Source organism: Notolepis coatsorum, assembly GCF_963971535.1.
Source record: "Notolepis coatsorum genome assembly, chromosome: 6".
NCBI lineage: Eukaryota > Metazoa > Chordata > Actinopteri > Aulopiformes > Paralepididae > Notolepis > Notolepis coatsorum.
The window spans coordinates 186,186,458-186,199,386 of NC_140170.1; the positions used below are offsets into that span (position 1 = coordinate 186,186,458).

The 12,929-nt window shown below is 41.4% G+C and overlaps 1 protein-coding gene across 1 annotated transcript in view; it reads left to right on the plus strand.

Annotated features, from left to right (window-relative positions):
• The window catches only part of LOC311229893 (NACHT, LRR and PYD domains-containing protein 3-like), a gene marked incomplete at both ends in the record, with an annotated part of 106,735 nt that extends 100,097 nt beyond the window's left edge, over window positions 1-6,638 (plus strand). Inside the window, 3 exons of the mRNA XM_084315962.1 lie at window positions 5,019-5,041; window positions 6,022-6,116; window positions 6,507-6,638. Of these exons, the coding sequence (XP_084172088.1) occupies window positions 5,019-5,041; window positions 6,022-6,116; window positions 6,507-6,638 (250 nt within the window). The remainder of the gene's footprint in view (window positions 1-5,018; window positions 5,042-6,021; window positions 6,117-6,506) is intronic.
• Between the last annotated feature and the right edge of the window lie 6,291 nt (window positions 6,639-12,929).

Sequence of the window (12,929 nt, forward strand, 5' to 3'; positions counted from 1 at the left end):
TCAATGGGGGCCCAATTAGAAAATATGAAAAAAACCCAAGGGCTAACTACATCTATCTTAATGTACTTTCGGACCATAATAAAGTCACATACAAATGCATCGCATTTCAACAATTTTATTTAACTATCATCAATATCAAATCAATAGTCTTTTGTCAGGTGTGCTGTGAACAAAACACAAATAACTCAGCCTTTTTGCACGTTACCAAATGTAATCAGATGTGCAAGGTATTTTAATTTGTAATAAATAGCCTTTCTTTTTCCTTTGGAATGAGACAACACAACGAACAAGGAATAATCTGGGAAATACCCTGTCTACCCAGGTTAATCAAATAAAAAATAAAAAACTTAAATGTAAAAATGTCACATACTGTTTGAACACAACAAAGTCACAACCACTGGATTACAAGATTTACAGTGCAATGACAATATACTTTTTTGTGTAGCCAAGACACCAGGTGTAGGTCTCTTACTGAACAATGTTTTTCTCATCTCACCCACGTCTAGACGCACCACCAAGAGAGAATTGTACACATAGGGATCCAGTTCTGTGAAGCTGAGAAACATCCCATTGATTGATTGAAAACTGTATTAACAGATTGCAGAATGGGTACAGTACAGCTCAATAGTATACAATTGTTAAGGGGATGCAGACCAGAGAAAGACTTTCGTCTTGTTTACATCAGTGTCCCCCATTTTCAATTCATCATAACATATATGACATACGCATACAGGCTTCATTTTACTCACTCATATCACGCAGAAACAAAAAATGATCAATTTGGCATGAGCAAGACAAGAGACAAGCAACTTACTGAAACTAATGAGAGGTGAAACTGAGATCTGGACTGCAGTACAAGCAAGGTCTGGTTTGAGAGCAGTGGTTGAGATGCGTAAAATATCGAGCATGGGTGGGAGTCAGTTAGTCTGGACCTCACTCGCCTCTTGTTCAAGTTCATAACAGAGAATGTCTGCTCACAAATATATGTAGAGCCCAACAAGCTCAGCATTCTCTTTGCAAATGTTCGCATTTCTGGGTATTTATTTACCTTTATCCAGCTGTCGGTAAAAGTCCAGAAGTGAGAGAGGCTGCTGTCGGCCTCGCAACTTTCGATGCATTGCAGTGTCGGGGTCCACAGAGAAGAGAGATGATGCAATACAAGAGATGTAATACTGAATACTTACAGTGTCGGGGTCCACAGAGAAGAGAGATGATGCAATACAAGAGATGTAATACTGAATACTTACAGTGTCGGGGTCCACAGAGAAGAGAGATGATGCAATACAAGAGATGTAATACTGAATACTTACAGTGTCGGGGTCCACAGAGAAGAGAGATGATGCAATACAAGAGATGTAATACTGAATACTTACAGTGTCGGGGTCCACAGAGAAGAGAGATGATGCAATACAAGAGATGTAATACTGAATACTTACAGTGTCGGGGGCCACAGAGAAGAGAGATGATGCAATACAAGAGATGTAATACTGAATACTCCCTCCTTTTGAAAAACCGGGGCCTGTTTTCAAAAGCATGCTTAAGCAATAAAAGAAGAAAAAATTAAATACATATTTTTGTCTGTTTTAGTTATTATTTTCATGTTTGTTCATTGTGACTGCTGTTATGATGAATAATAAAAAGTGTTCTCACAGCTCAGTGAAAGGACCCGAGTGATGAACCCAGGGGTGTCTATGTATAGTGCCTGTTTCCCTGTGCGCCTGCGCAGTAGAGGCTCTGTGATTTGGATCACTTCATTATGGAAATGTTATAGTGTTGAGAAGAGTGTTTCTATTGTATGAAATAATTAATGATTTATCATGTGATTATATATTGTATTAGATCTAATATGCATATTGAGATTGTTTTGTAATGTACAGTTTTTTTAGGTCCGATACTGATATGTATATAGAGCGGGGCGGCCGGTGGACAATATAAGCATATTTCTTTTGCATCTGATCAACAAATAAACAAAAATCAACAAGTTATTATTAACAACACTGGTGATGTGAGAGAACAACACACTGGTTCTGTGGAGCAACACGTGGGCATGGATCACGAGGGCGTCCCACACTAATGTAAGTGGACGTACTAAAGAAAGATGCAGAGGGCAGAGAGTACTGGAAAGCTAGAGACAAACACGTGGAGGATGGAGATGGATGACAACAAGGAATCGCCCAACAAGGATGACAAGAGAGAGAGAGAGAGAAAGAAGAAAGAGAGAGAGATGAAGCCTTTCAGCAATCAGATGAAATAAACCATATTTTTGATAGATGAAGGTTGTAAATTGGGCCAATTTGTTTGGAACACAACTCCAGGAAAGTTGGTTGGTTGGTTACTTAGTAGTTGGATGGTGGGGCATATCATCATCATCATCATCATCATCATCATCATCATCATCATCATCATCTAGTCCTTGTAAAACCATTGAGGCTGCCCTCATTTCCAATGATCAGTCAACAGATGGACAAAATTAAAAGTAGTAATACAACAAGAGGAAAACCGGGCAAATGATCTAAAAACAGACTGATACACAGCAGTTAGTGATCATGGTTTTGAACTGTGCATATCGGAAGAGTATTGATCTTTAAAGTGCATTGAAGGACGTTCCATGAGTCAGGAGCATTAACGGAAAAAGCAGACTTTCCAAGCACAGGACATCTTCCAAGAACTTTATTTGAGCAAGTCAGATAGGCTCCAAAGTTTTACAATTCAGCAACATTGTGATGTACGGTGATAGCTCACCAATAAACAAATACCAATGAGTATTGCGCCTCTCTGCAAGAGAAGACCATTATGGCATGAAACTCCTCATTTTTTGGACCTTGCCAAGCCATCTTACTTTAGTTCTTCTACCCAAGTATGTTTTGTGAGGGAACTATCTTCCCATATGTGTGTACGTCCTCCCTCCCTCCCTCCCTCCCTCCCCTGGGGCTCTCTCTGTCTCTCAGCCCTCCAACTGTGAAATCAGCCTGTTGTTTCTAGCACACCTCTCCAAACCCTGCCATCCTCCCAGCTGCTATTCCCTTTTGAGAGAGAGAGAGAGAGAGAGAGAGAGAGAGAGAGAGAGAGAGAGAGAGAGAGAGAGAGAGAGAGAGACCAGTCTTTCTCTGGTCTGCATCCCCTTAACAATTGTGTGTATTGAGCCGTACTGTCCTGTACCCATTCTGCAATCTGTTAATAAAGTGTTCAATCAATCAATCAATCAATCAATCAATCAATCAATCAATCAATCAATCAATGACCCTTCAGTTAGAACCCCCCCCCCCCCCCCTTGTCTCTATTCTTATTTTTTATTAATCATTTCCTCTGTAGTAGTATATATATATGAGAACTCTTGTGTTTCTCAGTAGGTGTAGTTCCTACAGAGCGGCAGGCAGGCAGGCAGGCCGCGTGTCTCTGATGCCGTGCAGAGGTTCACCGACCGGTGACACCAAACCGGAGCTTGTTCAGTCTTTTGGCGCCACCTTGTGGCCATATTGATGTGTGTTGTTGTTTTGTTTGAGCTCCAGTATAAACGACGACACTTCTATCTGATCAGAGACACACTCGGTGGTTAAAACCAGTGGCGTCGCGTGGGTAAAATAACAGGGGAAGCCAAAAAAAAATTATTAAAAAAAAAATTATTCAATATTTTTATTAATATTTTTTTTTTTTTTTTTTTTTTTTTTTTAAAGTCAAGCAGTCACCATGTACACTACAGTATGGCTCGGCGGCCAGTCAAACGTTATTTTTATTTATTTAACAGATTGCAGAATGGGTACAATACAGTACGGCTCAATACACATTTACGATGAATTGAAAATGGGGGACCCTGATGTAAACAAGACGAAAGTCTTTCTCTGGTCTGCATCCCCTTAACAATTGTATGTATTGAGCTGTACTGTACTGTACCCATTCTGCAATCTGTTAATAAAGTTTTCATTCATTCATTCATTCACACACAATTGTATAAGGGGATGCAGACCAGAGAAAGACGTTTGTCTTGTTTACATCAGGGTCATTAATACTGCTGGAGCATTGGTTAATTTTTGGTCCGATATTTCCTTGCGCGATTTTGCGCGCCGCGTGGGAGCAAATTCGAGACACATATTCGGTTGCAAAAAGGTGTCCCACGGTCTCCTCTATGGCCGTGAATATTTTCACGCGGATCGGAATCACGGCGCGCCCGTGGGACACTTTTCCGTTTCGGCGAGTTTATTCCACGCTTTCTGTTTTCCTTTTCTAAGCATTTTAGGGGCTACATGTGAATCAGTAAAAGTTGCGGGACGCCCAGATGTTTCCACGATAGAAAGCTCGCGTGGATCCCATAATAGGCTCACTTAATACAGCGTTTTTAAAATCACGCGACATTTTCAGGGTCGCGAGCCGACCTTTTCCCCTCGTTTTCGATGATGGAAGTGATTTAGGAAAAGCTTCGGCACGCCGAGAGGTCCCCGTGGATTTAATCTCGCGAGGATCGGGGCAATATTCGGCCCGTGGGAACAGTTACGGGTTAATACAATGTTCAGAGTGCAGAGGGGAAAATATGGCACCTGCCCCGCCTCCAGGTGGAATATTATGCTGAACGTCTTCCTCCCAGCTCCGTTTTAAACTTTTAGGGTGTGGCCCAGTGGCAGTCAGCTCGAATCTGATTGGCTAGGATCGGATTTGGAGTTTGGACTCACTCTATAATGCTGGAAGCCTGGAGAAAGAGACCTACCCACTGCTTCTCTCCTATACTAGCTGCAGTAGTGAGCACAGTCTGACAGTGTGTTAGAGGGAGTGAGAAGGAGAAGAGGGAGACATTAAAAAAAAAAAAATAAAAAAAAAAAACACAGATGCACAGATGAAAATGAATGTAAACTATATTAAAAAAAAATTATATTTTAAATTTTTTTTTTTTTTCATATTTCATATTTCATAATTTGATATGACATTTATAGGGAGGCATGGCTTCCGTTGGCTTCCACAAGGATTCGCCACTGGTTAAAACATCATCATTCGGGAATAATAATACTAAAGTTCTTCTCTGTCTCCAGAACAACGTCTCTGAGGGAGGACGGTATCTTTTTTTAAATGTTTTATATTGAAACATGGATTTTCCACCAGTTAAATGATATACAAATTCACAAATCAATAATTATTTGAGGGGGGGGGGGGGGGGGGGGGGAAGCGATATTTTATAAAAGCTCTGTGGATGTATTATTAAAGAAAAAAAGAATAGTCTACATACTGTACACATTTTATCTATAGCAGCTTTAAGATTCTAACCGTTTCAAATTAACAAGGTGACTTAAGAGTTTCATCCTCCTCTGTTATGAGAAATAAATTACAATTATGGAGAAGAGGTCGTTTCTTGATCAAGTATCAACAGGAGTTATGAAGAGCACGGAAACGATCCCTCCCTCCGTCCGTCGGAGCTGCTCTGGTCGTGAAGACCTTTGTAGCAGCAGGTTAACAACTGCTGTTCTCACACTGGAATGTCGGCGGCGTTTTTACATCTCCAAAAGAAATGTTAATCTGATATTAGGATGATGTCTATTTTGTTTAATAAATGGATACTTGTTGTGTCAAACCGTGTTGTGTTGTGCTTCCTGCTTCAAGAACAGAACAGACCAATAGAGCCTGATCTGTATTTAAACATGAATCCACTTCTGTCTGTATTTAAACATGGAATCCACTTCTGTCTGTATTTAAACATGGAATCCACTTCTGTATTTAAACATGGAATCCACTTCTGTCTGTATTTAAACATGGAATCCACTTCTGTCTGTATTTAAACATGGAATCCACTTCTGTCTGTATTTAAACATGGAATCCACTACTTCTGTATTTAAACATGGAATCCACTTCTGTCTGTATTTAAACATGGAATCCACTTCTGTCTGTATTTAAACATGGAATCCACTTCTGTCTGTATTTAAACATGAATCCACTTCTGTATTTAAACATGGAATCCACTTCTGTCTGTATCCACTTCTTTAAGTTCAAGTAGAAGTAGTCTTTTCTAAGCAATATATTGTGTTTCTGCATTTCTTTAAGAAGAATCCCAGCAGCAGCAGCAGCAGCAGCAGCAGGATGAGACAGGAAGTGAGGTCATGTCAGTGACAGCCTGTGGCATCATCGGTAAACAGGAAGTAAGTGAAATTTACCTGGCTCCCTCCCTCCCTCAAGAAGAACCTGCTGGTGTTCTCAGCCAGCAGCAGCTAATCCAGTCCAATCGATTGCCATCTTGTGTCTTTCTGTGTCATCTTGGCTGTGCTTTTGTCCTAGACAGTGCTATCTATGATTGCAGATAATTATTTAGCAAATATGAACACGTTTTGTTGTGTAGTTAGTTAGATCTGTTGGCTAGTATTACTGATGTGATGATGACTGAGCAGCACATGTCCCACATACACACACACACACACTGTCTGTCTGTCATTACTAGTCCATTCCAGACATAAATGCTGCATGTACAATTGATAGATAGGCTACTACTATTGATTACAGCATTTACATGTTGTTGTTGTGTGATGTTTCAGCAGCAAGCAAGCAAGCAGCAGTTTTACCCAACCAACCAACCAACATCATTAAACCTGTGGCTGTGGACAAGGAGGATTCAAGTGGTGGTCTTCAGCAGGCAGACAGAGTGGAACTGGAACAACATCATATAGTGACTACTACTACTACTACTGTGAGTATCTCACTTTGTCAAAGTAAATGTTTTGGTACATTGGGGTCTGCATCTGCATGCAATGGGAACTTAAAGGAACCGGACAAAAAAAAAAAAAAAAAAATCTGATGGGCTGGGCTTGGTTAAGCTGCGTTCTTCTTCTTTTCTATTTTTTGGCGGTTGGCAAACACTTTCGACGAGCATTACCGCCATCTACTGAAAAGGAGTGTGGATCTGGATGTCCTAAATCCTCAAAAAATAAAACAAACTCTCCATACACACTTCCCCAGAATTCCTTTGCAAAATATCAACTATTTTAAGTGCTATCTTTTCCCTCTTCAAATCCCTAATAAGACCTTTCCTTTGCCTTTGATACAATGTACACTGTTCTACCACATGTTCTACCGTTTCTAGACTAACACTACACTCACATTGTCCATTAATATGCTTTTTTAACATAACTAACGTACTATTCAACCCTGTATGCCCCAACCTCATCCTTGTAAACACGTCCTCTTCTTGCTTGCTCCTACTAGTAGCCCTACTCCAACCCACCCTCTTTTGCACCCCATAAAACCATCTCCCTAACCTCTCATTATCCCACATGCCTTTCCATTTTTCCCTAACCTTCATTTTGACTATACTCTGGATTTCAGCCTTACTAATCTGTACATTCATCGTAACTCCATTAAGTCCACAAGCTCCTTTGGCCAACTTGTCCGCAAACTCATTCCCTCGAACTCCTATATGGGCCGGCACCCACAAAAAGACAACCATACTACCTGAACGCCTAAGTCTGTCTACCATCTGCACTATTTCCAGCACAATATCCATCCTTGACTGGGACACTACATTTTGAATACTTATCAACGACGACAATGAGTCTGACGCAATTAAAATTTCACCCTTAGGCCTATTCTCCTCTATCCACGATAACCCCATCATTATAGCTACTAATTCTGCCGTATACACTGCTAGACTGTCACTCAATCTCTCTTTTTTTGAAATGCCAAGACTTGGGATTGTAAATGCCGCCCCCACTCTGCCTGACTCCATTTTAGATGCATCTGTATAAACCACCAGTCTTTCACCATACTTTAACCTAATATAACTCTCCACCATATGGCTACTAATCTCCTCTCTCTCCTTCAACTCCACCAATTCTATATCAACAACAGGGGTATCCATCAACCAAAGAAGAACTACTGGGAAACAGACTGTTGGACACACACTCATTTCCAGAACGCCCATCTCTCTAGCTTTTGCCTCTACAATCCACCCAAAACTTTCTAGCTGCACCTTCTCTTTTTCCTGACACTGCACTAATACACTTTTGCTAATATGATCCTCCTTATGACCCCTAAGATTGGCCCAATACACTAACCCCAACTGATCTCTTCTAATATTCAGGGGCATTTCTCCCATCTCCACTTGGAGTGCTGCAATAGGTGTAGTTTTCATAGCCCCACAACACAATCTCAACGCCTTACTCTGAATTACATCCAACTTACGTAAATGAGTTTTTGCTGCCGACCTATAAATAATACACCCATAATCAAATAATGATCTGATGAGACTAATATAGACTGTTCTCATAGCATCTCTACTAGCTCCCCAATCCAGCCCTCTCAAACATCATCACATTCAGTACTTTCTTGCATTTATCCACCATCTTACATATAATTATGCAAAGACCACGTTAACCTCTTATCAAACCACACACCAAGATATTTAAACTGCTCTACCCTTTCCAACATCTTATCACCTATCGATATACTCAACTCTCGGGGAATACTCCTCCTTGAGAAAAATATTGTTTTTGTTTTGTCAATTGACAATCTAAAACCCCACTCTAGCGACCACCTTTTCACCTCATTTACTGCTTCTTGCATTTTACATACTATATAATTGAGATTCCTCCCCCTTTTCCATATAGCCCCATCATCTGCAAACAGTGCTACCTTAATGGACCCTTCCAAGTTCTTAAAAACATCATTAATCATTATCGCAAATATCACTGGACTAATAATACTTCCTTGTGGAGTCCCATTCTCTACTATATATTCCTTACTAAACACACCATTAATTCTTACCACTATATTCCTATCAGACAAAAAATTATTTATCCACTTAAGCATCCTACCTCTAATTCCCATTTGATGAAGCTTAATAATAAGGCCCTGTCTCCAAACCATATCATAGGCCTTTTCAATATCAAAAAACACAGCAATAACTGACTCCTTATTTACCTGTGCTTTCCTAATGGCGTCTTCAAGCGCAACAGCAGGGTCCATCGTCCCTCTCCCTTTCCTAAATCCACTTTGGTAGCTATACAATAATCCTCTCGTTTCCAGCCAATATACCAGTCTATCATTAATCATTCTTTCCATCAACTTCCCCATTTGAGACGTTAATGCTATGGGCCTATAATTACTTGGGTCTTTTGCGTCCTTACCAGGCTTTCTAATTGGAATGATAACTGATTGCTTCCACCCTTCAGGAATCTCCCCTTCAGACCATACTCTGTTAAACAACCTCAGTACCACTTCTTTTGACATAACACTCAACTTCTCCAACAGAGTAACAAATATTGTCTCTACCTGGCGTTGTTTTCCCCACTTTCCTTAATGCTCTATTCATTTCATGCACTGTAAATGCTGTATTTAATACCCTATCCTCCCCATCTTCACCAAATTCTACATTTCCTCCAAACCTATCCACTGTTAACTCTCTCCCTTCCCTTTCTTCTTGCGTTAAATTATCAGAACTATACACTTTAACTAACGCCTTTGCTATTGCTTCTGCCTTTTCCACACTATTAGTAATAACTCTCTGTTCTACTACCAGAGCGGGATATTCAAGCTCCCTCCTAACCCCTCATCTTTTTAATCATACCCCAAACCCTCTGGATTGGCGTAGCCCTTCCTAAAGTATCACAAAACTTCTTCCAGTACTCCTTCTTCACTTTCTTAATTACTTTCCTCACTATTGCCATTGCTCTCTTATATTCTATTAATTTTTCAAAGTTATGGGTCCTCTTTAGCTCTCTAAATGCCCTATTCCTTACTTCAATTGCTTCATAACATTCCTTAGACCACCAAGGAACTATCCTATTCACCCTCTTCTGCCCAGTCTTAGGAATTGTTACTTCTGCAGCTACAATAATATTATTAGTCACCTCACTGCACATGGACTCACTGTCTAGACTCTCATTATCCATACCCATAAGCCCACGCTCACTCAATACGGCATAAGACTCCCAATCAGCCACACCCAATTTCCATCTCCCTCCTCCCAAAACATTCTCCCTAATAGGGTTCATCTCCATCTGTAACCTTATAGGATAGTGATCGCTGCCAACTGTACTATCAGTCAATACCTCCCACTTACACCTATCTGCTAACGTAGCCGTAACTACTGTTAAGTCTATAGCAGACTCATTCCCTCTTGCGACATCCACCCTTGTTCCTGTTCCATCATTCAAACATACCAGTTCTTTCCCCTCCAAAAATTCTTCTATCACTTCACCGTTTGCATCATTCCTATCTCCCCATAATGAACTATGCGCATTAAAATCCCCACACCAAACTACTTTATCTCCTACCCCTTCCCACATTTCATCTAGCTGTCCCATCTCAATCTGCCTACATGGATTATAAAAATTAATAATTTGAATACTGCCCTCTGTAACCCAAACTTCAATACTAATGTACTCCAACTCCCTACCTATTCTCACCTCCCTATATTGCAACCCTCTCTTTACAAAGGTAACACACCCTCCTCCATTACCCCCCTCCCTATCTCTCCTAACACTAACATATCCATTCATTACAAAGTCTAATGTGCTCTTAAGCCAGGATTCCTGTATGCAAATCACATCTGGTTTGGTATTTCGATCTTGAATAAACCCTTTAAACTCCTGACCATTTGCAATTAGACTTCTTGCATTCCACTGCAAAACCACTAGGGTTGACTTGGACCTATCCATGCTGGCAGAGAGGTAGACTCCGGAGCTTCACCCATTCTACTGAGGTCTTTATCGATCTTTTCCCAAGACAGGCCACCCAAATCTAGAAATTTACCAGCCCCTTTCACAATGATTTTGATTCTCTCAGTTCTACTCTTAGCCTGCTCAGTACAATTGATCACATACGCTATAAACAGTACCAACTTCTCTTGATCCACCATCCTCTCTGCTTGAATCACTTCTTGCCCCCGTTGGTTTCCCACCTCACTACTTTCCTTCTTATTCTCTAGATCCACTACTTTCACAGCCTCAGCATACGTCAAGTTATTAGCTGCTCTCACCTGTTGCACCACAACCGCCTTTTTACTGACCAGACATCCACCATATCCAGCCATATGATCCCCACCACAATTACAGCATTTCCTCACTGCACCCTCTCCACACTGTCCATATTCATGATCCCCCCCACACTTTCCACACCTCCGTCTACCCCTACATACTGCGGCCACATGACCAAACCTCTGACACTTGAAGCATCTAGTAGGTGGCTGGATATATTCACATACTGTGAAGCTCATGAACCCTATCTTTACTCTCTCTGGCAACGTTTTCTCACTGAATTCCACCATCACCGACTTACTTTCCACCCTCACCCCATCTCGCCTTGCCATCAGTCTTTTCACACCCACAACTGTTCCTCCTTTAAGGGTTCTTTGAAGAAAATACAAGTCTTCTCCCAGGGGCACCCCTGAGATAACCCCTCTTGCGCCTCGTTCAGCAAACTCTCTCACCTCCTCTATCCCACGCCCGCAAATCATCTTCACTCTCACCATTTTATCCTTCTGTATCTTGTCTTTACACTTTAACAACAACCTACCATCTCTTAACCGCTTTGCCCACTCGACTTCCCCACACACCTTCTTCACTCCCCCAGCTAGCTCCATTACCCCTATATCACTTAACTCAATTCCTTCCTTAAACTTAACTAGTACCTTCAAATTCTCCAAATGCTCAGACTTCTTTCTTACATCCCTACCGTCCTGCATATCCTCCTCATCCTCCCGTTCTTTCCTCTTATTCTCCTCCCGTGCACTGCCTTCCGAACCCTGCCCACGATTCCCTTTACCTTTCCCTTGCATCTTACTGCCATCTATCTGCTCTACTTCACCGTTATCATTTCCCCCTTCCATATCCTACTCATTCCTATCCTAAATCTAATCCAGATCCAGTCACAAATCAGTCTTACCAAATCCGCCACGACTCCTCGCACACTACCAACAAACAAACTCGCTCTCAGGTGCATTGATTGCTCATCCACCTCAGGTCTGCTCCCCGTCCTCGTGCGTTCAGACTGGTTCAGACATAGATATATATAGAACACTAGATAGCTTACCCGCGCTGGCGGCCAGCCAATGGAGAGCGACGTCGTCGTAGGGCGGCCATCTTGCCCCCAGGCAGCTCAGCTACTGATAACATTAATGTATATGGTGCATGTACTATTTAAATAACCATAGATTGCTCAATTCTTTACCGATTTTCAAACGGGTTGGTTTGCTATAAACAGCAAAGATGTAGTGATGATACTGCATACTTATATGCATCATAAATGTATCTAAAGATGTTTTTTTACAAACCGCTTGAATCATAGCCACATTAATAATGCTTGTAATAAACCAAACCGTTTGTAAATCCGTCAATATTTCAGCGAGTTATGAGTATTTTTGTCTGTGCATATCACTCACCCTCCAACAGCTACCATAGAACGTAACAGGAAAGGCTGACTGGGGAAAGATGGCGGGAGCTTGTCGTGGCTCATGCGCATGCGCGCGCTCGGCCAATCAGAGCGCAAAACGGCAACGTGGAAATGGAACAGTGTTGTAGAAGGCATACACGCTCCCCGGAGAATCCGCTCACTGGCATCTTCCGCCAGCCACAGGACGCGCCTGCCAACCACAGGACGCGCGCTAATTGGCGGAAAGTACGGAAGTATCTCGCAGTACGTCTGGCGTAAAGTACGGAAGTTTCTCTACGTTAGCGAACGGTAATTTTTTTTTTGAACAAATGTTTTTAAATTTTTTTTTTTACATGACATACAAACCTTTACAGTAGAAATCCACTATAAAACACATACATGCTCTTACTCGTTCTTCCCCCCCTACCGGACCCCCCTTGAATACATCCATTATTCCGTTTGATACCAAGGATTAATAGTTCATATAATGTTTTATCCTCTCCACCACCCCTAACCAGATTTCTATGCTGGCTTCATTAATACCGAGAATTCGTGCGGTAGATATCTCCAGGTAAATCACATCAAGATATGTA